The 24,627-nt window shown below is 34.2% G+C and overlaps 1 protein-coding gene across 1 annotated transcript; it reads left to right on the forward strand.

Moving 5' to 3' along the window:
• Window positions 1-1,882: 1,882 nt before the first annotated feature.
• Window positions 1,883-23,930, forward strand: LOC137819608 (DExH-box ATP-dependent RNA helicase DExH3). Its single transcript, XM_068623509.1, has 19 exons — window positions 1,883-2,284; window positions 2,714-2,868; window positions 3,000-3,087; window positions 3,185-3,421; window positions 4,451-4,546; window positions 5,345-5,533; window positions 5,725-5,884; window positions 5,980-6,110; window positions 7,119-7,289; window positions 13,002-13,274; window positions 14,372-14,566; window positions 16,848-17,051; window positions 18,563-18,632; window positions 18,735-18,883; window positions 21,530-21,838; window positions 21,949-22,008; window positions 22,439-22,591; window positions 22,690-22,800; window positions 22,982-23,930. Exons 1-19 carry the CDS (start codon window positions 2,039-2,041, stop codon window positions 23,462-23,464), a joined length of 3,480 nt encoding a protein of 1,159 aa, XP_068479610.1. The 5' UTR covers window positions 1,883-2,038; the 3' UTR covers window positions 23,465-23,930.
• The last annotated feature ends 697 nt before the right edge of the window (window positions 23,931-24,627 follow it).

Below are 24,627 nucleotides of genomic sequence, written 5' to 3' on the forward strand. Positions count from 1 at the left end.
TTCTTATTTTTTATTTCCTTTTTCTTTAAAATATAATGTTAATTAATTGTTTGAGAATTCTATAGATACCTTATTTTCACACATGCCACCAAATATACAATTGTCATGGAAGAAATATTCAAACAACTTCTTTAGAAGTCGTTTGGAAGTTGTTTTCTTCGTGATTGGACTTTCAACAAATTCCTCATTTTTTGAGTCTAAAACTATATTTAGATTTTTTATAACTAACATCTCAGCTATATATTTAAAGTTTCTTAAATTCTCTTCCATGTCCAACTCAATAAATTCTCTCTTTTGAATACCTTCTTCTTGCATCTAACATTTTGTTAGAATCATTTTCAACTTCATCACTTTGTTTTCACTTACAAAAATTTCATTATCCAATGATGATGAGAAAGACAAAATCCATGTACTATTTGGAAGAAGTTGCACCAAATGTTATGAAATCTCATTATAAGAAAAGATCAAGTTTTACCAAATTAGAGACCATTGTAGAAGAGGAAAGACAAGGGTCTAATTCAATGTCCAAGAGTATACTTATTTCTTTTCCTTTGTTACTATCTGGATTTTTATACATTTTTGTGTGTAGAGAAATAGTTTGATTTGATACCAAATTAGACCAATGTAAAAATTACCTATATTATGGAATGATAAAGATGGAATTATACCTTTTTATTTTTAATATTGTTGCTAATTTAAAAGGCTTGCAAGTGCTTAAACATGTACCTAGAAATAGTTTATTTAAAAGAAATAAAAGCAATATTGGCTATAAAACTTAAAATAGAAAAAAGGGTTACAATAATAAAGAAATTATCACACAACCAAACATGAGAAGAAATAGAATACTTTTTGCATGTGACAATTAGAAAGTACAAGTAATTTTATATTTAAATAAGTTTATAATGAAAATAAATTAAATAAGATAGTAAATATTTCTTCTTCTTATTAATTAATTAATTATAATATATTAAATAATAGTAATAATTTAAAATCTAGAATCTTAAATCAAGGAAAAATCACGTAAACGAAATTATTAAAATCAAGACTACTTACTACATGGTATTTAAAATTTGATTTTTTTGCTAAATCGCAATATTGAAATATTAAAAAATAAAGATGTTGTTATAATAATAATTTTTTTTATGATTTATAAATAATTTAAAAAAAATATTTTTAGAAGAAATTAAAATTGTGAATTAAAAATTAATATTTAATATAAAAAAGGTATATTAAAAAGTAACTTTTAACAATTATCTCAACATTGGATATTAAGAATTTTAATATTTAAAAAACAGATCCAATAACAACAGAATAGGTTTTCTTTTGTAAATTAATACCACTTGATATACATAAATATTTATTAATTTTTTTTCTCTTCATTATTAGATATCAATATTCATCGCTGTTAGTTGTATTTACGAAATATTAAAACCGTGTTAAAATTTTCAAGAATCTAATAAATATTTTTTGAATTGAACATTTACCGATAAATATTTTATTAGTGTAGTACGAATTTCGATACCGATACACGGATACGTATTTTAAAAAAATGTATGAGTCTTATAGGTTACAATTTATTAATTTCTATAAAATTTTAAAAATTTATCCATTTCGATAAATTCAATAAAAAAAAACTCACCACTTATTATTTCCATCTCTTCTGGTTTGTTGCTATGAGTTAACATTTTATTAAAAAATGAAAAAAATAAAGAAAGCTAAGTTTTATTTATAAAAATAATTGAAATTGATAAATTTAATTAAAGGATGTAATCTACATTACTAAATTAATCTATATTTATCTAAATATAATTTTTCTCAAGTTTACGTAATTGCATTAAAAAAATCCTATATTTTGCTTTTTTCATTCGATTTTCATAAACGGGTAGTCCGACCCAACCCTAAAACAACCCAAAACTTAAAACGATTCGGGTTGAAAGAGTTCGACCCGACGAATCTCTCTTCTTCACATTTCAAACACCATTGCGACACTCTTTGGTGTGAAGAGGTTGCAGAGCAACACCGCAATGCCTCTACAACGATGCGCAATTCAAAGTTTGCAGTGTCACTGCTCATAGCACGTGCCAAGTCCCTCCAACTTCACCATCACACGTGTCACTGCGTCGCTTCTTCTTCTTCTTCTCCTACCTCAACCTCACTCTTCAGGTTTCTCCCTTCTTCCATACGAAACGCGAAGTCCGTCGCCGCCACGCGCCTCTTCTCCAGCTACTATTCCGTCGAACAGTTCTCCGATGATGAATACGAATGTGACTTTGAGAACCAGCAGGTTCTTCTTTCTCTCTCTGTTTTTTTTATATAAAATTTTATTGTTTACGGAATATGTTTAGATGTTTCACTTGTGGTTTTGGTGGAAGTGATTTTGGTTTTGTTTAGCTATTTTAACTCGCTTTGCGTGTGGTTATTTCAATATGTTTTGTTTGCATGGATTAAATTGAAATATAATGGCTAGAATTTAATGGATTGCTGAAGTTAAAGATATTTAAGTACCTATTAACTGGTTATGGATATGTTTTGTACAATAAAAATAAATATGTTTGTTAAGAATGCTGAGGCTTTTCAATGGAAAATGGAATTTGATCAAGGTTCAACTTGGATAAAATTGAAGCTAGTTTGCTGTATTCTGTAGGTTCTGAAAACCATGATCAGCTCTGGTAACAGGGCTACTATTTCTGAGAAAATGTAATGGTTATTGTAGGTATCGTCTACGGTGGCCAATGTGGACGAGTGGAAATGGAAACTCAGCATGCTGTTACGCAGCGAAAAGGACCAGGAGATTGTATCAAGAGATAGAAAAGATAGGAGGGACTATGAACAGATAGCTAACCTTGCCAAAAGAATGGGGCTATACAGGTAAAAAATAATATACTTTTACTCATGCCTTGTGAAATGAGAAAAAAAAAGAGATATTCAAACTTTTAAAAGAATCTTTGTCTTATTGTTTTCAATCAATGATTGGTGTTTTTGGTTGTCATAATGCACAGTGAGTTGTTTGGAAAGGTGGTTGTTGCAAGCAAGGTGCCTCTTCCCAACTACCGTCCAGATTTGGATGACAAACGTCCACAAAGAGAGGTAATAACTTGGTTACGACTGTGGGTAGAAAACTTCAACTTGTACTAGGATTGGTTGTATCCTAGAAAAATAATTCTCCTACATTCCATTGTCACAGGTGGTTATTCCACTAAGCTTGCAAAGGAGGGTTGAGGGTTTGCTGCAGGAATACCTTGATAGACTTCAGTTGAATTCTGCAAAGGCAACTGGCAGCCTGGATGATGTGAACTCTGCCAATGAAGTCAAAGAAATAGACATGGATGAAAATACTGATTCTTTTGTGGATGAATCTGTTATGGAAAAGGTTCTCCAGAAGAGGAGTTTGAGGATGCGCAATATGCAAAGAGCTTGGCAGGTTTTGTTTGATTTCTTGAATTTTCCTGTTAGATTTTTGTTTGGTATCACACATACTTGAATTAGTCACAATTAAGAGTCTGTGACTGTTGGGTTTATTTTTGTAATTTGTTAATTTTCTTTTTTGTTCTAATTTCATATCAAAATTATTAGTTTGTCTGGGTGGTTATTCTAACTTAAAATGAAACTATAGTTTGTCCTTGCATAGATGATATCTTATACACAATTACACACTCACTGAAGATTAAATGCTACAAGGAGACTAGGTTCCAATTTTTTAGGTTGTCCAACTGCCACTGTTATGCTGTTTGTTGTACAGTACTTTTTGTAGCATGTTATTTGTTTGCCTTTGTTTTGTTGTGTATTGGAAGAAGTAACAACTTTCCTTTAAAATCAGTTACTTGCTCATAAATGATACTATTGCTGTCTTCCTGGCTGAGATCACTTGTGTGTTGAGAAATGGAAGAGCTTAGTATTAATTGCTATTCAAATTTGAAAATCCATGATTTATCTGAAGGCTTACCAATCAGATATTTGCATGTTCGTATTAAAAGCTTGCAAATGAAGTTTGGAGTTGGTTGATGGTATGCATGTTTTCTTTTAGCAATCTTACAAACAAATAATCATATTTTCGTTGTTTTTAAAAATGCCCTACTTCTATGAACGTAGGATATTTTCATGCCATTAAGAACTCTAGAGCCAAATAGTTAAAAAATGGTTGTGTACATGATGCACACACAGAGAGTCAAGATGCAAGTTTGTATTGTTGCATATAGCTCCGCTGATTCTTGGTATATGAGTATGGTACATGTGGTTTCTATATGTTTTATTGAGTCTGCATAATGGGCTTCTTACATTATGCCTATATTTTTAGCCAACAAATATTTTTTAGTGAATTGAGATTGTCAAAAATACCATTTATTTTACTTATGGATGTCTTTGTAATTCTTTTTAATAAAGTTGAAGGTTCTTGAAATAATTTGCATATTTTTGGCTTTAAATTATGTATATTGTACTTCTTTGTGTATAGGAATCACCTGAAGGCAGGAAGATGCTGGAATTCCGGAAATCTCTACCATCGTTTATGGAAAAGCAAGGTTTACTTCAAGCTATAGCACACAATCAGGTATGCTTGCTAATTGTGTTTCATTATATGTCTGCCAGGTTATCTATCAGCACATCTTTAGTACTTTGAACCTTGAAAACCAAACACTGTATGGAGTATCCATAATCCCACAAGGTTTTAGGACATCATTATAAAAACTAAACAGATAAGAACTGAAGAATGAAACTGGACTTTGACACTTAGTATAGTTAGATTTGAATGATCTAAAATCTAGACCAATTAGGTCTTTGTCTACCAAACCAGTATCACCTGCAGCTGTAAAGTGGGTAAAATTAAGCTGAATTGGACTGAACCAACACTTAAAATACAGTAATAGGTCCTTGAAATCAGCACTACACCCTGTGGAAAAAATTGCAATGAAAGGCACATCAAAATTAGACCACCTTTTCTTTTTTTGGTATTTGGGTGTTTTATTGGCCTTTTCATGCCCTGTGTCAAACATGTTTTAAAATTGATTTATAATCATTCCTTTGTCCCCTTCCTTGAATGATAGTTTGGTATTTTCATTTGACTTAAAATTAATAAATGCTATGTACTTAATATAATATTTCACAATGATGAGAAGGCTTGTGGTGATAATCAGGTTACTTTTAACAGCTCTACAACCTCCTTATAATTATGCCATTTTATTGAATTTTACTAAGTTAAATTCAACCCCCTTATTCAAATCGTGCTAGTAATTTTCAGATCAAATATGTTATCACTGTATTGTTTTCACTATGAATGAACTGAATGAATGAACTCAGTTGAGGTTATGTCTTCATAATTGAAACCTTATTTTAATGAATAATGATGTAGGTGATAGTTATATCTGGAGAGACTGGCTGTGGTAAAACCACTCAAATTCCTCAATATGTATTGGAATCACAGATAGAGTCTGGCCGTGGAGCATTTTGTAACATTATTTGCACGCAGCCTCGAAGGATATCTGCCATGGCAGTATCTGAGAGAGTGTCAGCCGAGCGGGGAGAACCTCTTGGTGAAACAGTAAGCCCCGCATTTCTGGAAATGGACCAAAACTAAGATACATGTAATTGTAAAGAAAACTTAGATGCACATATTCTTAGTCATGAAGAAAATATAAGATTCATAAACTACTCTTTTGCTTTTGAATGGGATTTTAAAATTGGGAATATCTTTGTTCTTGCTGCTATACCACAACAGAGGTTTTTTGATAGGTTGGCTTCAAAGTTCGATTGGAAGGAATGAAAGGGAAAAATACCCATCTGCTATTTTGTACCAGTGGTATATTACTTAGAAGGTTGCTGAGTGATCGAAATCTGAATGGTGTAACCCATATTTTTGTGGATGAAATTCATGAAAGAGGCATGAATGAAGGTAGTTTCCTAACTGACAATCTAATATCAGTTATTGCGCTAAAGAAGTATCTAAGAAGACTTATGCTTTCCGCCGTTGGTTTGTGTTTGTCTCAGACTTCTTATTGATTGTGCTAAAGGATCTGCTTCCACGGCGTCGGGATTTAAGGTTGGTTTTAATGAGTGCCACCTTGAATGCTGAGCTTTTTTCAAATTATTATGGAGGTGCTCCCACATTTCGAATTCCGGTAAGATGATCCTATAGTTTTTAGTTGAGTTTTTTTTTGTGTTGACAGTTGAACTTAAATCATTCCAAATGTTAGAAGCCCATGTATATGCAATTAAATGTTTGACATTCAAATTGTTGTATGCTAGGCGGGAAGGTATGTTAGTGATTGGTTGGATGACTGTACATGCAGTTTGTGTGTCCAAATTTGTTCTCGATCTTTAATGCATTTAAGACATTTTTTAAACTGCTATATATTCCATTGTGAGGCAAAGTTTAGAATGTGGTTAGCTTATCTTCCTATGGCCACAAAACAGTTATTAACATAGTTGTCAAACTCATAACGAATCACATCTAGGATTGTTTGATCAATTTCTGAAATGTGAATGAACAGTAACGCATGGTATGATTCAGCCTGAGTGCAGTGCCCCACATTGTGGATATTGGACCTTACTTTTGACTTTCTAATTGCCAAGGACACTAAAATGTTATCTGGTGATGTCATTCTTCCCCTTCTTAGCCTTAATGGTCTCATAAAGTGACTACATGAAACCTATATCTCTGAAGGACTAGAAAGAGTAACGATAAGTTACTTATATGTCATATATTTTGAGTGAGTGGGTTTGAAGCCTTGGTTCCAGAAGAAGGAAAATAGAGCAATAGAATTGTCAGATATGGTATATACAGTGAGTGATTGTATGAAGACCTGCTTAAGATGAATGAAAGCAAATCACTAGAATAATAAAATAGGTTGCATTCAGTAAGGCTTCTGCAGTTTCCTTTCCTTTTTTAACAATGTTTTTTAGCTTCAGTTTCTCTGATGATAATTGGTGAAAGAAAAGGAAATAAGCAACAAATTGTTGATAGTTTTTGTTCGCAATGTTTATTAGATGCTATATCATATACATGCAATGTGTCAACCATTTCATGCGATAGATGCTTGTTTGTTGTAAGCTTTTTTTTTTTCTGTATTTTGCAATGTTTATTCATAAAACAATGTGGTTTCAATTGTTTTGTTTTCATTGCCCAGGGTTTCACCTATCCTGTTAGATCTCACTTTTTAGAAGATGTGTTGGAAATGACTGGATACAAGTTGACTTCCTTCAACCAAATTGATGATTATGGTCAAGAGAAACTGTGGAAAACACAAAAACAATTAGCACCACGGAAGAGGAAAAATCAGATCAATTCTCTTGTTGAGGTGTGCTGCAACCTTAAAAATTTGGCTATTAATATTTATGTACAAGTTCAATTGATGCTTAAGAATCTCTCTTCATGATTTTTCTGTGCGTTTCTGCAATTGTGGAAGTGAGAAATGTTTAGTCTGAAAATGTACTGTAAAATGTTTAGTAGACAGCTGGCACAACACACTCACAACTATCCACTGTAAGGAAAGCCAGAAGCGGTTTACAATATATCACTTACATGCTACGGTTCTTTTCAATTGATATTAGATCCTATCACCATGTCCGCCAACACTAAATGAGTAGTCTGGGTTGTTGGGATGTTGACATTCTCTTATACATTTATCTTATTGACGTGATAGCAAAGTTACCACCCTCTTCATTCTGGTTCGGTTTCCTTATCAATATTTCAGTGCATTGAGCCATAGGGAAGGAGATGAAAAAATTGAATAATGATAAGGAAGGAAGACAGAAAGAGATCGTCCATCCTCTCAATTATGGCTTATTTTGGTGCTAAAACAGAATTGTTTATTCTCAATCTTGGCCATCAACATTTTTTTTTATCACAACAGTGATGGCATAGAGTGTTTATATTTTTAATTGCATCTATGTTTAACTTCTGTGTTGCCCAAAACAATGTAGATACTCTTTTTTGGCTTGAGATTGACTTTCCACCCAGTATATTGATCTATTTATAATCAAAAGAGTTAGATAGGTGATTGTTAGATATTATTAGATATAATTAGATATTATTTGATATTATGAGATATTATAGATATTGTTAGATATCTCATATTTATGTAATGGGCTTAGCCCATATGTTTCTTTTTCCTATATAAACATAACCCTATGTGTTCAATATACACAAGGGATTTACCCTATTCTTTCTTTTCCTTTAATATGGTATCAGAGCATAAGGTTAGAGTTTAGGGTTTAGGGTTCAATTTTTATTGGTGAATTTTCCAGCCACCACCCCCACTGTCTCGCCGGACCTTCGCCGGACCTTCACCGGAACTTCGCCGGACCTTCGCCGGAGACGCCGCCGGAATCTCGCCGGAATCGCTGTCGGAGCCTTCATCTTTGTTGCTCCCGCCAATTAACCGGTGACTGGATTTGTCCTTATCTTTTATGGCTTCTTCCGCTTCCGCTGCCACTATGGCTTCTTCTTCAGTCATTATGCCGGATTCATCTATTTATACTAATTACGTCAATGTTCATCTTTCCATTGACAAATTGGATGGAACCAATTATGACACTTGGGCATCAGATATTAAATTATGGCTTAAGAGTCAAGGTTATGTTGATCATCTTACTCATCCTACTCTTGCTGAAAATGAGGTTGTTCGTTGGTTGAAAATTGATGCTGAATTATGCATTGTTATCAAATCGACCATTCACTCATCTTTAAAACAAATTTTTCGTACCTATGAAACATGTTCAGAAGTTTGGGAACAAGCAAAATTATTATACACCAATGATACTCAACGTCTTTATGGTGTGTCAAAATCTTCTCACAATTGTTGCTCCCAAACGTCTTGATGGTACAATGGCAGAATATCTAGGTAAACTTCATGCTCTTCTTCATGATTTTAATGAGTTATTACCTCCTGCCTCTACTCTTTCTCAAGAACTAGAACAAAGATCCAAGTTCTTCATGTTATTGGGTTTACATGGTCTTCCTGATGATTATTCTCACGTTCGTGATCAAATTTTGGGATCTCCTATTGTGCCCAATTTTACTTCCACTTGTTCTACCCTTTTGCGCGTGCCAGGTAAACACACCGCTGATATAACGTCTCATGTTGATGACTCTTCTGCTTTAGTATCTCAGCATAATGATCGTACTCGCCCTCACAAGCCGGGCAAAGGGCGTCACAAGTGTGACCATTGTGGCAAACTTGGCCACAAAATTGACAGATGTTATGCCTTACATGGTCGTCCTCCTAGATCTGTTGCGGTTGCTCAAATTGCCCCTGTGCAACCTTCTACCATGGACCATACTTCAATTGATACCCCAAGCCAGCCTGCTATTTTCAATGAATTTCTTAAATGGTATGAGGATCGTCAGAACCCTAGTTCCACGGCTTCTGTTGCACATTCAGGTACATCTTTTGTTGGCCTCACTCACTCCACTTCCCATGGCCCTTGGGTTCTAGATTCAGGTGCCACTGATCACATTACTGGTAATAAATCTTTTTTCTCTTCCCTATCTACTACGGGTTATTTACCTTCCGTTACCATGGCCAATGGATATAGGGTACCATCACATGGTGTTGGTACTATTAATCTTTTTTCATCTTTATCTATTGATAATGTTCTTTATGTCCCTGGGTCTCCATTTAACTTATTATCCATTAGTCGTCTCACTCGTTCCCTTGACTGTGTTATTTCTTTTACCAAAGATTCTGTTACTTTACAGGACCGGAGTTCGGGACGGATGATTGGCACCGGATGTGAGTCTCATGGACTTTATCAACTACAGATCTCTGCACATGTTGGCGCAATTATGGATTCTCCATCTCTCATTCATGCTCGGTTGGGTCATCCTAGTCTTGCCAAGATGCAACAACTTGTTCCAAGTTTGTCTAATGTGTCTACTTTATCGTGTGAGTCGTGTCAGTTAGGGAAACACATTCGTAGTTCTTTTCCTCGTAGTGTCTCACAACGTGCTTCATCTCCTTTTGCCTTAGTTCACTCTGACATTTGGGGACCAAGTCGTATTAAGTCTAATTTAGGATTTCAGTATTTTGTTACTTTTATTGATGATTATTCAAGATGTACTTGGGTATTTTTAATGAAAAACCGTTATGAGTTGTTTTCTATATTTCAAATATTTTACAATGAAATTAAAAATCAATTTGGAATTTCCATCCGAATTTTGCGCAGTGATAATGGACGTGAGTATCTTTCTCATTCTTTTAAAAATTTTATGGCTTCTCATGGTATTCTTCATCAAACTTCATGTGCTTATACACCTCAACAAAATGGGGTAGCTGAGCGCAAGAATAGACATCTTGTTGAAACAACTCGTACTATTTTAATCCATGGTGATGTTCCTCAGCGTTTTTGGGGTGATGCTGTTCTTAGTGCATGTTATCTCATTAATCGCATGCCATCTTCAGTTTTAGATAACAAAATTCCTCATTCTATTTTATTTCCACATGACCCTCTCCACTCTTTACCTCCCAAAGTTTTTGGGTCCACATGTTTTGTTCATAATTTTAGTCCTGGTCTTGATAAATTATCTCCTAAGTCACACAAATGTGTCTTTTTAGGGTTCACTAGATCACAAAAAGGATATAAATGTTTCTCACCGTCTTTAAACCGTTATTTTATTTCAGCAGATGTCACCTTCAGTGAATCTTCCCTTTACTTTAAGTCTTGTCCTTCTCCTTCAATTTCTTCATCTAATCAAGTTAATATTCCTCTTGTTGTGCCTAGTGCACCTAACAATTCACCACCGCCGCCAACTCTTCAGGTGTATAGTCGTCGTCAACCGTCTCATCGTCCATCAGCAGACTCTATTCTGGTGCCAACACCTCATCCCCCTCCGGCTCCTATAGTTGAACCTCCGACTGTTGAACCTGATCTTCCTATTGCTATCCGTAAAGGTATACGTTCTACTCGTAATCCCTCTCCACATTATACTGCTTTGAGTTACCATAGACTATCTCAACCCTTTTATACCTGCCTTTCGTCTATTTCTTCTGTATCCATTCCAAAATCTGTAGGTGATGCCTTAGCCCATCCTGGTTGGCGTCAGGCCATGCTTGATGAAATGAATGCGCTTCAGAATAATGGAACTTGGGAACTTGTTCCTTTACCATCTAGGAAATCTGTTGTTGGTTGCAGGTGGATTTTTGCTATCAAAGTTGGTCCTGATGGTACTATTGATCGTCTCAAAGCTCGTCTTGTGGCTAAGGGTTATACCCAAATTTTTGGTTTAGACTATGGTGATACTTTTTCTCCAGTAGCAAAGATGGCCTCTGTTCGCTTATTCATAGCTATGGCTGCTCTTCAACAATGGCCTCTTTATCAACTGGATGTTAAAAATGCTTTTCTTAATGGGGATTTGCAGGAAGAAATTTATATGGAGCAACCTCCCGGTTTTGTTGCTCAGGGGGAGTCTTCTGGATTGGTATGTCGTCTTCGCAAATCCTTATATGGCCTCAAGCAGTCTCCTAGGGCTTGGTTTGGAAAATTTAGCAATGTTCAACAATTTGGTATGACTCGCAGTGAAGGCGATCATTCAGTTTTTTATTGTCACTCGAGTGCTGGGTGTATCTATCTTGTAGTATATGTTGATGACATTGTTCTTACAGGCAGTGATCACCATGGCATCTCACAAGTAAAACAACACCTTTGTCAACACTTTCAGACCAAAGATCTTGGCAAACTCAGATATTTCTTGGGGATTGAGGTAGCACAATCCAATACTGGTATTGTTATCTCTCAAAGAAAATACGCATTAGATATTTTGGAGGAAATTGGGTTGATGAATTCGAAATCTGTTGATACTCCCATGGATCCCAACGTCAAGCTTCTACCCAATCAGGGGGAGCCTCTTTCAGATTCTGAGAAGTACAGGAGATTAGTTGGAAGATTGAACTATCTCACTGTTACTCGTCCTGATATTTCCTTTGCATTCAGTGTGGTGAGTCAATTTCTTAATTCTCCATGTGAAGATCATTGGAATGCAGTCATTCGTATAGTGAAGTACATTAAAGGCTCTCCTGGAAAAGGTTTGTCATATGGTCATAATAACCATACTAAAGTCGTTTGTTATTCAGATGCTGATTGGGCAGGATCTCCATCTGATAGAAGGTCAACTTCTGGTTATTGTGTCTCCATTGGTGATAACTTGATCTCTTGGAAGAGCAAGAAACAAAGTGTTGTGGCAAGATCTAGTGCAGAAGTAGAATATAGAGCTATGGCCTCGGCTACTTGTGAGCTTATTTGGCTTAAACAGTTACTTAAAGAATTGCAATTTGGAGAGGTTACTCAAATGACACTGATATGCGATAATCAGGCTGCTCTTCATATTAGCTCAAATCCAGTTTTTCATGAAAGGACAAAACATATTGAGATTGATTGTCATTTCATTCGAGAAAAGATTATATCAGGAGATATCAAGACTGAGTTTGTTAATTCAAATAATCAATTAGCAGATATTTTTACTAAACCCTTACGAGGACCTAGGATTGATTACATTTGTAACAAGCTGGGTACATATGATCTATATGCACCAGCTTGAGGGGGAGTGTTAGATATTATTAGATATAATTAGATATTATTTGATATTATGAGATATTATAGATATTGTTAGATATCTCATATTTATGTAATGGGCTTAGCCCATATGTTTCTTTTTCCTATATAAACATAACCCTATGTGTTCAATATACACAAGGGATTTACCCTATTCTTTCTTTTCCTTTAATAGTGATAAATAACTTCAGCTATTTTCAAGACAACAATTCAATTATCACAACTTCCTAAGATACATTGAACCTGGTTAACTACTAGGAAAAGTAAGAAAGATTAATTGCTCCTATTTCCAGGAATAAGTGGTGCCTTTTGTGCAATTGCCTCCTATTTTTTAGTAATATTCTGCAGTTCTCTGTTATCTCTAAAATGAGATGATGTGACTGGATATTCCTTGTTTGTCTTAGAAACTTAAGCTGAATTATGTTGGAAAAATGATCTTTTATTTTCATACTGTTGAACAGGATGCTCTTTCAAAATCAAACTTTGAGAACTACAGCTCCAGGGCACGTGATTCAATGGCATCTTGGGCACCTGACTGCATAGGGTTTAATCTCATTGAGGCTGTTCTATGCCATATATGTCGGAAGGAACGACCAGGTGCTGTCTTAGTGTTTATGACGGGATGGGAGGATATAAGTTCCTTAAGAGATCAACTTAAAGCACATCCTCTTTTAGGAGATCCCAATAGGATTCTACTTCTAACGTGTCATGGTTCAATGGCAACTTCAGAGCAGGTTGATTATTTCCTTTGTTGGATCCTTTTGGTGCTATTGTATCTCCATTTATTCGTGAACATTTATTTTTTCTCTTTATGTGATCTGTATTTGTGTGTGATTAACCTATCATGTCTTTTGGTTGGGAACACATTGAATTTAGTCATTGATTGGATTATTTTATGTTTTTCTTTGAAATTTAATTATATAAAGTAATAATAAATTATAGGATTTACAAGGAAAACAAGTATCTCCTTATAGGATTTACATTTACAACCAATTTGTTGTTAGGAACCAAAGTGGAAAATAGAGATAAAAGAAGAATGATATCATTGATTGAGTGAAAATGTATACAGCAAAGAATATTATCTCCAGGCATTTCACATTTGCTCTTCACAAATGATTTCTCCCTTCATGAATAAAATACCAAACCCACTCTAATCTAATGTCTTTTTTATAACCATTTTAAAACTATAGTGGACTAATTGACTATCAACTGCCCTTATTTAGCTCTCATTATCCTTAACAGTTTTTGGATAGGATAATAAATCGTATTATGGAAAAAAGGGAAAATAGATTAGGAGGAGGCTGGATACGAAGAAAATAGCATAAATAAATAAATAAGGATCCACTTATCATTTTGTATCTTGTTATAGGATAGGCATATCACATTATTAGAATTTCTAGGTTCAAAAGCAAGTCTTGCTATATATATTTCTGGGAATGCCTTCTTAGACCTTGTCATTAATTTGCAGTTCATTTTTCTTGCTCTCTTATTTGAAAAGTTATCTGTTGTCATGTACTTTTTTGTTATTGTTGAGAAGAGAGAAACTAGGTATATGATGAATTCTATGTGTTTAAATTACTACTGAAGTATTCATTTACAGGGGAGATAACATAATAACGGAATATTCAGTTACTCTATTTTAGGCTATTAACATAAATATAGAATCAATCTAATTGATCATAAATTAATTGATGGTGTAGACAGTATTGAGTTCTATGATGATAATAGAATTTTTTTATTTTTTTTTATATTTTGCTGATAATTGATTATCTTTGCCCCCCTGTTATTTTGCTGATAAATAATTTAAAATCTTGCTTTATATTGTTTGTAGAAACTCATATTTGAGAAACCACCTCCAAATATAAGGAAAGTAATACTTGCTACAAATATGGCTGAGGCAAGTATTACAATCAATGACATAGTTTTTGTGGTCGATTGTGGAAAAGCAAAAGAGACAACATATGATGCTTTAAATAACACACCTTGTCTTCTACCTTCTTGGATATCACAAGCATCTGCACGTCAGGCAAGTATCTACATCTCTTAAGCATTCACTGTTGATGCTTTTTACTTTTGTAGTGTTCATGCTGATACTGATGCTCCATTCCCTACTGTATATACTGTTGTTATCTGATATTTTCCTATTTTTTTTCCTGGTAAATATTTATGTTGTTTATTTGAAAATAATATAGCCTTTGGTGGAGGACGGTGAATAGGAGAAAAGAAGAAAGTGAGAGTGATGGTAGAAGAGGGTGAAGAAAAGGTTCAAAAACCTTACTGTAAATTTAAAGAACACTTAAAAAAAGATGTTCCACAGTCATCTACCTAAACTGTCTTGGTGCCATGGCAGTGGTGGCTGAAAATGGAGAAAGGTGTGAAATTTTCTAGGTCTACCATATACACTCTTCTGCTCACTTGTCATAGTACTTAAAGAATTCTGATTTAGAGAATTTGGCAGAAAATTAGTAAACTGAAAAGGTTATTGTTGAAGTTCTGAATCTCTAAAGAGATAGGGATTTATGGTACGTAGAGAACTTATAACAGTTATTAACTGGAAAAAGCAGTTTTCACTAACTAATCAGGCTGAGCTGACTAATTACCTAGGAGACAAAGACATTTTACATAATGAGCTAATAGAAGTTCTGTGTAAAATGTATCATTCCTCCTCAAACTCAGGGTGGTAGCTGAGAAGATCTAAGTACCCTGAGTTTGTCTCAGTGGAGTACACTGAAGCTTGCCAAAGGCTCGGTGTGAATGCCAACAGCTTGTTCTTGAGCTAGAACTTAGGAAAGAATGAGTGACTTGTTAAGGACCTTTACTCGGACAAAAAACTTGTCTAATTCCATGAGTTTAGTCCGAAAATGAAGGACTGGATTATGGCTTAAAGCAATAGTGCTTCAATTGTCACAGTTAGAAGGCTGGAGTAGGAAGCTGAATTTGGGGTTCATGCAGAAGCAACTGGACCCAAATAATCTTCAGAGGTTGCCAAGGCAAGGTTCTGATACTCTGCTTCAACACTGGAGTGAGCAAGGGTTTTAGACCACATGAAACATGGTTTGGACCAAGGAACACACAACTACAAGCTCTAGATGTGGACCTTCTATCATCAACATTAGAGGCCCAATCAGCATGGCAAAATATTTGCAGAGTGAGAGGAAGACTAGTGAAAGCAGGCTGCATGGTAAGACTGAGGTACAAAGTACTACCGGGATGATAACAAAGAATCCATTTGACTGAGAGTTAAGAGTTGTCCTATCAATTGGTAGATCTTATTTACTGCATAGCCTATCTCTTGCTGAGTGATAGGCGTGCAATCAAGAGCACCTGCAATGGACCTGGAGGTGGCAGCATCATCAAGATAATCTGAACTATAGCACACCTTCCAGTTGGCAGAGGGGGGAGTATAAATGTTCTTCGCAGAGGCCATATCTTCTCTCTGCAGAAGATCCCAAGATATATTTAGTCTCTGAAGTACACCTTTTTTGGTGTTGTGAAGCTTAGAGAATAACTGATGAGCTCACATTGTGTTTTAGATTGAAAATGATGAATCTTTTCCCAAAATTGCCATGGGTGTTAGCAATCAATATGCTTGGACAAAGTCATGAAAGAGATCACAAGGCCAATGGATCTGGCCTGAGATGTTCCATTTGAGGTTGTGAAGGTGAGAGTACAAGGATCTAAATCCATGGAAATGGTGTCAAGTTCTGATTACATTAAAATTCAGAGATTTAGAGAATTTGAGAAAAAATTAGTAAACTGAAAAGTTTGTTATTGAAGTTTTGAATCTCTAGACTATGAAATCAGGATTTATGGTACATAGAGAATTGTTACCCTTTTTACAAGAAAACAACAACTGGCAGTAACTAACTCTGCTAAGCTGGCAAATTACCAAGAGTTCAAATACATTTTACATAATGAACTAATACAAGCTGTATGTATAGTATTGACAATTATTTGTTTAAAAACATGGAAAAGAAGAAATGTCAAATGAGGTTTTAGGGAAGACAATAATTGTGCTTATAAATTGGCTAATTTGGGTGTTGATAATCAAGGGTTTTGAATGAAAGTCCTATCATTAACAAGTGGGATTTCTTGAAGAGGAAACAAAGTGAAATTAACCCCTTATTTTTAGATCTTTATATTTTTGCTGCTTGCAAAATTCATCCTTTTTCTCGTCATTTGTCTTTTAAATTCTGAAAGTTGGCGGATGCTTTTTTATGCTGCATGTTCATAATCATTATTGTTTTTGCTATACAGTCAAACATGCAACAAATTGTCTTATTTTTTGTTGGCCTCTTTGGTTGCAGAGAAGGGGTAGGGCTGGTCGTGTGCAGCCAGGAGAATGCTACCACCTTTACCCCAAATGTGTTTATGAAGCCTTTTCTGAATATCAACTTCCTGAACTACTGAGAACACCTTTGAACTCTCTTTGCTTGCAAATAAAAAGTTTGCAGGTTGAGAGCATAGGAGAGTTCTTATCAGCAGCTTTACAGGCACCAGAGCCACGAACCGTAAGTGACATTGCTCTTTCGTTGTAATGTATATTTGTATAAATCTTATAATTTTTAGAGGGTAATTCATTTTTATAGAGAATTTAAAATGCTTAATGACTAATATACGGTTGGGACAGTAAATTTTAAAAGAATTAAAATTCTAGAAGTTCAAAAAAGTAATTTAATTACTGAAATTGTAAAATTTCAAATTCTACCTAAAAGGTATGATTTTGAAATTCTCTGTACTGTTCATCTCTTAATTTCTCTCTCTTCATACTCTCTCCATCGTTGAGATGTTGAGATGTTGAAATCATGTGTAAAAGTTAGTTAAAATTACACCTTCACTAAGTTTTTGTACAATGCAAATTTAACCAATCTAGCCATGATTCTTAAGGATCCTGTATAAAAATTTTCACATAATTTAAATTTTTATATATATGTTATCTAATAATGAATATGTATATATATATATATATTTAAATATCATATTATATATTAAAGTTAAGTGATGTTATAAATTTCTAAATAATTTTTAGATTGCATGAAATTGTGTAGACATGACATGATATTATTAACTAGAATATGAAATTCAACCATTGGATTAATTAAATTTGCTTTCTATAAAAAAGTTTTTAAAGGTGTAATTTAACTAACTCTTACACATTGTGTAAATGGATCTTGACCCATACACGTACAGACACATAAAATCTAGAAGAGCGATAAAATGACATCAGTTTAAGTTACACTACTATAACATTTTTATTAACTCTTTGTTAGATAGTTTATTTTCAAAACACTCTGTTGGATTGAAAGTTCCTATTATTTAGATGATGTCTACAAGAAATTATATTAGTCTAAAATTATTTGTTACTTTATTTTTATCCATCAAAATTGATATAATTTATAATATAAAATTCTTAGCATATATCCAAAAATATGAACTTATTAATTATCATTTTATTGTTGCTATTTTTTTTCCTAAAGTATAACACAATCAAGGTAATATGTAATTTCGATTCAACGGATAAATTATAAAAGCTAAAAAGGTACATTTATAGAATGTTATTGAAGGTGTCATAGTTGGTGTAACTTAAGCTGGTGTTATTTGATCTTTGTCCTATATTATTTACACACAACTCACATATATATATTGGATATAGTAGAAATTAAATTACCTTACCCAAATTGAAAATTTGAATTGTTTGCCAGAACAAAACATTTTTAAAATATAAGGAATTTAAATGAAAGCAATTTAGCCTCAAACCTTTGTTTTTCAGTATGAAAATAATGATATTGGCTTGGAGATAGGTGCTTATTAATATCTAAAAGGTGTTATGGTGTTGAGAAATTGAATATTAAAATGTTGAACTATTCGACTATATTTGTTAACTAAGTCAAATTCCATTTTCTGATTGTTTTTGAACTTGGACAAATGGAGAGAGCGCATCAATCCATTATTTAATTTCCTGCAGTTTGCATACATACATGCTATTTGAGACCTTGTGATTGATTGGGCTGTAATGGAACAGGTTCAAAATGCTATTGATTTCCTCAAGTTGATTGGTGCACTAGATGAAAAAGAAAATCTTACAAATCTTGGTGAGTCTATTTTTTCTGTACTATTTGCTTGGTTTTTCATGTGCCTATGAGTATTTTTCATGGTTATAAGTAATTACTTTGTTTCCATTTTCTTTCAATCAGGGAGTTTTCTCTCTATACTTCCTGTAGATCCCAAGCTGGGCAAAATGTTAATAATGGGAGCTATATTTCGATGCTTTGATCCTGTTCTTACAGTTGTAGCTGGCCTTAGTGTCAGGGATCCGTTTCTTTTGCCCCAAGACAAGAAGGATGTGAGTCATCTCATTTACCTTTTTGTGCACAACTGATTCTAACTATGAGTTTGGCTATGTAGCAAAACAATGAATACAAACCTGTGCTTCAATATTTTATGACTAATTTTGGTAAATATTTCATGTACCAAATTCCAAAAGGTTAAGTTGTTAGGTCAATACATGATGAATAACTTATACAATATCCCTGAATGTGATTAAGCAAACGTTTAACGGAAATGGATAATCTCATTTTTAGGATGAATAGTGACTACAATAGTGTTAGATATATTGAGATTTGTAAATAAATATGTTGAAAATCTGGAAATAAAATATATTATTGTAATAAATATAGTTTATAGGCATATTATTTGTTGTTTAGAGGAAATCTTATATCCTCCATTCATGTGTATTTATTCTATAGATCTGTATAAACCTTTACCTGTGCAGTATTTAGAGACACAATTTCAATCTATCTATGTCTCTTTTCTTTGTTCTAACAAAATAAATTAAAAATGGCTTCTCATAACTGAGTCTAATGGTGCATGCAATTTGTTAGATGTAACGGGCTTAGCTCATACGTTTTGTATCTTTCTTATCTATAAATGCATAACCGTATGTGTTCATTATACACAAAAGATTAATCTTGTACTTTTTTTTACTTTATTTTCACATGGTATCAAAGCTAGGTTAAAATCATTTCCTTCTTGGTGAACCCACTTTGTTCATTGGTGATTTTTTTTTTTTTGCCACATCCATTGCTCCGCTGCCACCACGGTTTGGACCGGTGACACCTCTGTTTAGATTGTCCTGGCTAGGCAACCCACACGTCACAAAGATTGCTACAATCAGAGCTCTGATGCGCCCTCGTGTGCCTCTCCAAGCAGCGTCACCACCACTGTTTTCCGTAGCGCGTGGTGACACGTCTGACCCTTTCCGATTGCGAGTACTATCGCTTAAGAGTTAGGGTTATGTTGATCATCTTACCTAGAGTGTGGCCATTATTGTTGAAAATGAGATTTTCCATTGGTTGAAAATTGATGCTTAATTATGCATTGTTTCAAGTCTACTATTCACTTATCTTTAAAAAAGTATTTCGTGCTTTGGGACATGTTCAAAAGTTTGGGAATAGGCCAAATTATTGTATACCAATGATACTCAATGTCTTTATGGTGTTTGTCACAATCTCTTCAATATTATTTCCCCTAGATGTCTTGATGGTACAATGGCTGAATATCTAGGTAAAGTTCATGCTCTTCTTCGCGACTTCAATGAGTTATTGCCTCTTGCCTCCCATTCTTTCTAAAGAACTCGAGTAAATGTCAAAGTTCTTCATGTTATTGGTTTTACATGGACTTCCTGATGATTATTCACTTGTTGGTGATCAAATTTTGGGATCCCCAGTTGTACCCAATTCTAATTCCACTTTTTCCACCCTTTTACGAGTGCCATCTAAGCCAACCAATTATATACTTGCTTTCGATAATGACTCTTCCCCTCTGGTATCTCAACATGATGATCGCTATCACCCTCGCAAGTCGGGCAAAGGGCATCACAAGTGTGAACATGTACAATCTAGGCCACAAAATTGATAGTTGTTATGCCTTACATGATAGTTCTCCTGGATCTGTTGCAGTTGTTCAAAAGCGCTCCTTTGCAACCATCTACTTTGGGCCCTACTTCAGCTGATAACTCAGGACAACCTTCTATTTTCAATGAAATATGTCAAATGGTATGAAGATCGTCAGAACACTAGTTCCACTGCTTTGCTTCTATTGCACACACATGTACATATTTTTCTGGCCTCACTCCCTCCTATTCTCTTGGTCCTTGGGTTATAGACTCAGGTGTCGCTGATCGCATTACTAGTAACAAATATTTTTTCTCTTCTCTGTCTACTTCAGGTTATTTACTTTCTGTTACCATGATCATCAATGTCTCTAGGGTTTCATCAAATGATGTTGGTACTATTCATCTTCCTTCTTTATCTATTGATAATGTTCTTTATGTTCCTAATTCATGTAAAATATCATTATAAATAATGATTTGTGCAAAACAAATACTAACACTAACTGAGATAAAAGTTAGTGTTAGAGATAGAGACACTACAGACTCTTAAAAAACACAGTTACCTCCCTTCCAATTTGTACTCAAACCTTCTTCCGTTCTCTCTTTCAATCTGCTTCCTTCCCCCAACCTGCCTCTTGTGCAGGTTGTTACATTGCCATTCTCTGGGTTGATTACCAATCACATTCCCTTCATTCTCACAGAAACCTTCAGTCCCCACTACCCTTTCCTTTTTTTTGCTCCACAACTTAGTGATCACTGTCTGCTTAACATAGTGACAATTAACTATGGGATGCATTAGAAGGTGTGCTCACTACTGTTGTTGGACTAAATTTGGACTTTCAGCTTAGAACTTGCACATTTTTTTTGGTTGGTTATGCATTAGTTATCACCTCACCCTAGACTTAATTTCCCCTTCATCTTGGTATCTGATGTTGTGATTCCCATGTACTACAATAGTAATAATTTGATATAAGGTGGGCCATATTAACTAGTCTTTGAACCTTTTCATTTTTTGTGCTATATGCCCATTGTCACACATTATTTTGACCAGAAAGGTTGAGTTTACACTTAAACTAACTAAGTATAGCTTGTTTTCAGTTAGCAGGGACAGCAAAGTCTAGGTTTTCTGCCAAAGATTACAGTGATCATATGGCTCTTGTTCGAGCATATGAAGGATGGAAAGATGCAGAAAGAGAAGGATCATCTTATGAATACTGCTGGAGAAATTTTCTCTCTGCCCAAACTCTTCAGGCTATTCATTCACTTCGGAAGCAGTTTAGCTTCATCTTGAAAGATGCTGGCTTGGTAGATGCTGATACAAGCATGATTAACAAATTGAGTCACAATCAGTCTCTTGTGCGTGCAATCATTTGTTCTGGACTCTTTCCTGGCATAGCATCAGTGGTGGTGAGTTATTTGTTTCGTATAATTTTTTTTCTCCGTAGTAAGTTTCATATCTAGCTTACAAGTTGAGTTTTTATCAGTTTATTTATTTAATTAGTTCTTCCTCTGTGCAGCACAGGGAGACATCCATGTCATTTAAAACAATGGATGATGGCCAGGTTTTATTATATGCTGTAAGTGACAGACGAATTTAAATTTATCGTATCACCTTCAATGTATAAAATTATGTCATATATAATCGTTCATATTCAATCCTTTTAGCAACTGATGAAACTTAGATATATTATGTTTTGAGTACTGTTCCATTTAAAATTAAAATTTCATCTTGGTAACTGCTGCCTTCATCTCAGTTATTTAAATCGGCAGTAATAATTACTGAGATGAAAAGCCAATTTAATTGGAAAATGATACGAAAATTACCTATGGTGTTATATCTGTCCTTTCCCAGTTAAATTTTTGTTGAGTTTTGCTCTTAAGGAAACATTGTTTTGTTTTCAGTGCCTGTTTTTTAGTATGTCTCCTTCGCTGTGGTTTATGAGATACCCTTCCCTGCCCCTATAGTATTCTTCTTCTCCTGATGGTTAGTTTTATCATTTTGACCAGAATTCAGTGAATGCACGTTACCAGACCATTCCATACCCATGGTTGGTTTTTGGCGAGAAAGTTAAGGTCAATGCAGTTTTCATCCGTGATTCCACTGGTGTATCTGATTCAATACTTATCCTGTTTGGTGGTGCTCTAAGTAATGGGATACAGGTGATTAGTTAATTGATTCACATGCTTCTTCCAGTAGATCATCTCCATGGATTTCAGTACATCACCCTTTTCTTTCTTCTCCCCTCTCATGTCTTTAGGCTGGGCATCTGAAAATGTTAGATGGATATGTTGACTTCTTCATGGATCCTAATTTAGCCGACTGCTATTTGAAGCTTAAGGAAGAGCTCGATAAGCTTATCCAGAAGAAGGTTAGTAGATATTGTTTCCTTGCAATACTATTCTTTGTTTACTGACCAAATATGAGAGGTTGGTGCATGAAGTTTGCTTTAACTTTTTCTAATAATGTTATTTTTAGTTGAACTCATATAATGTTAATCTGTTATGATGGTTCAAGATAAATAAAACGATAATGGGTTTGTACTAATGCAGCTTGAAGATCCTAGCATTGACATTCACAAGGAAGGGAAGTACTTGGTGCTTGCTGTTCAGGAGCTGGTTTCCGGGGATCAATGCGAAGGAAGATTTGTGTTTGGTCGTGAAAGCCAGAAGCCTAGGGCCTCTAATAGGGTCTCTAATGATGAAAATAAATTCACAAAAGATGGGACAAATCCCAAGAGCTTGCTGCAAACACTGTTGATGCGAGCAGGACACTCCCCTCCAAAATACAAAACCAAACATCTCAAGACGAATGAGTTTAGGGCACTGGTGGAGTTTAAGGGAATGCAATTTGTTGGCAAACCAAAGAGAAACAAGCAACTTGCAGAAAGGGATGCTGCTATAGAGGCATTGGCTTGGTTGACTCACACTTCTGACAACAATCAGCATGAAGATGATAAATCTCCTCCCGATGTCACTGATAACATGCTAAAAATCCTAGGGAAGCGTAGAAAATCAAAGCGACGCCATGATTAACATTCATCCATAGATGGTTTAGGGTTATTTGATCCCATCCTTTTCAACTTAGATCAGTAGCCCAGCACCAAGCAAAACTTGTTGCATGATTGTGAATGGAAGGGATTTTAGGAAACATGGTATGTGATCCTACCAAGCCTTTTTTTGACTGAAATTTAATTTTTGTGATATTAGGCACTTTGCTTTCTCATTTCTCCCCTTTTTGGAGGGGTTGATATTGATTTAGGATAAATAGTTAATATAAGATGCTCGGTCCTGGCAGTTTTCTGGCGGTTAGAAGTTCACTGTATATTTAGCCCACCAAATTTTGGTATCATTCTGTACACCAATATTTATATATATATATCTTGTGTCCAAGACCAAGATACATAAAGTTGTATTAGTTTTTAGTTATTAGGTATTAGTTAGTAATGAAATGCCCTGCAATTTCTTTTAGAAACACTCAATAAAATCAATATTTATGTTTTGGTGAATGTTCTAGTATATTATTTATAAAATTGATATTATTTTAGGTGATTCTAACTATAATTATTTAAATTAATACTGTTTAAGATTATTTTTATGATGTGGATAGTTGTAGGTTATCGACCTTTTGATGAAACTCAATTGAAAAATTATCTCGATTGATAGTGGTAAAAAAATAATCTTAGATAACATTGATTGAAAGTTTTCCTAGTTAATATTTACGTCGATGATAACAAAATCACTTTAAAAAAAATTTAATTCACGTCCCAAACAATAATCTCTTCTTCGGTATTGATAAAAAAAATCCTAACTACTATAAAAAAATAAATTTTAACGATTTAAATCATAAAATAAATCATCTACTTAAAAAAAGTGCCACTCAACCTAATAAGAGATTAATTATTCCGAAATTTTTTAATTTTAATCAAACGGAACAATCAAAATTGAACTAATAAAAATAGTAAAATTAGCATATAAAATTTCAAATTCTTAATTCAGTCAAATATAATTCTTTTAAATTTTAAGTATGAAATTTACTTTAACAAAATTTTAAACTAAGCAGCACATTTTTTTATGAAGAATTTTAATTTTTCTATAAAAAATAATTACCATAAATTAATTTAATTAAATATTAAATTTAATTTAATTGATTAGTTTAAAAATTAAACTAAAATTGATCATAGTAGACACGTAGGGAT

The sequence above is a fragment of the Phaseolus vulgaris genome, chromosome 11 (assembly GCF_000499845.2).
Source record: "Phaseolus vulgaris cultivar G19833 chromosome 11, P. vulgaris v2.0, whole genome shotgun sequence".
Taxonomy (NCBI): Eukaryota; Viridiplantae; Streptophyta; class Magnoliopsida; order Fabales; family Fabaceae; genus Phaseolus; species Phaseolus vulgaris.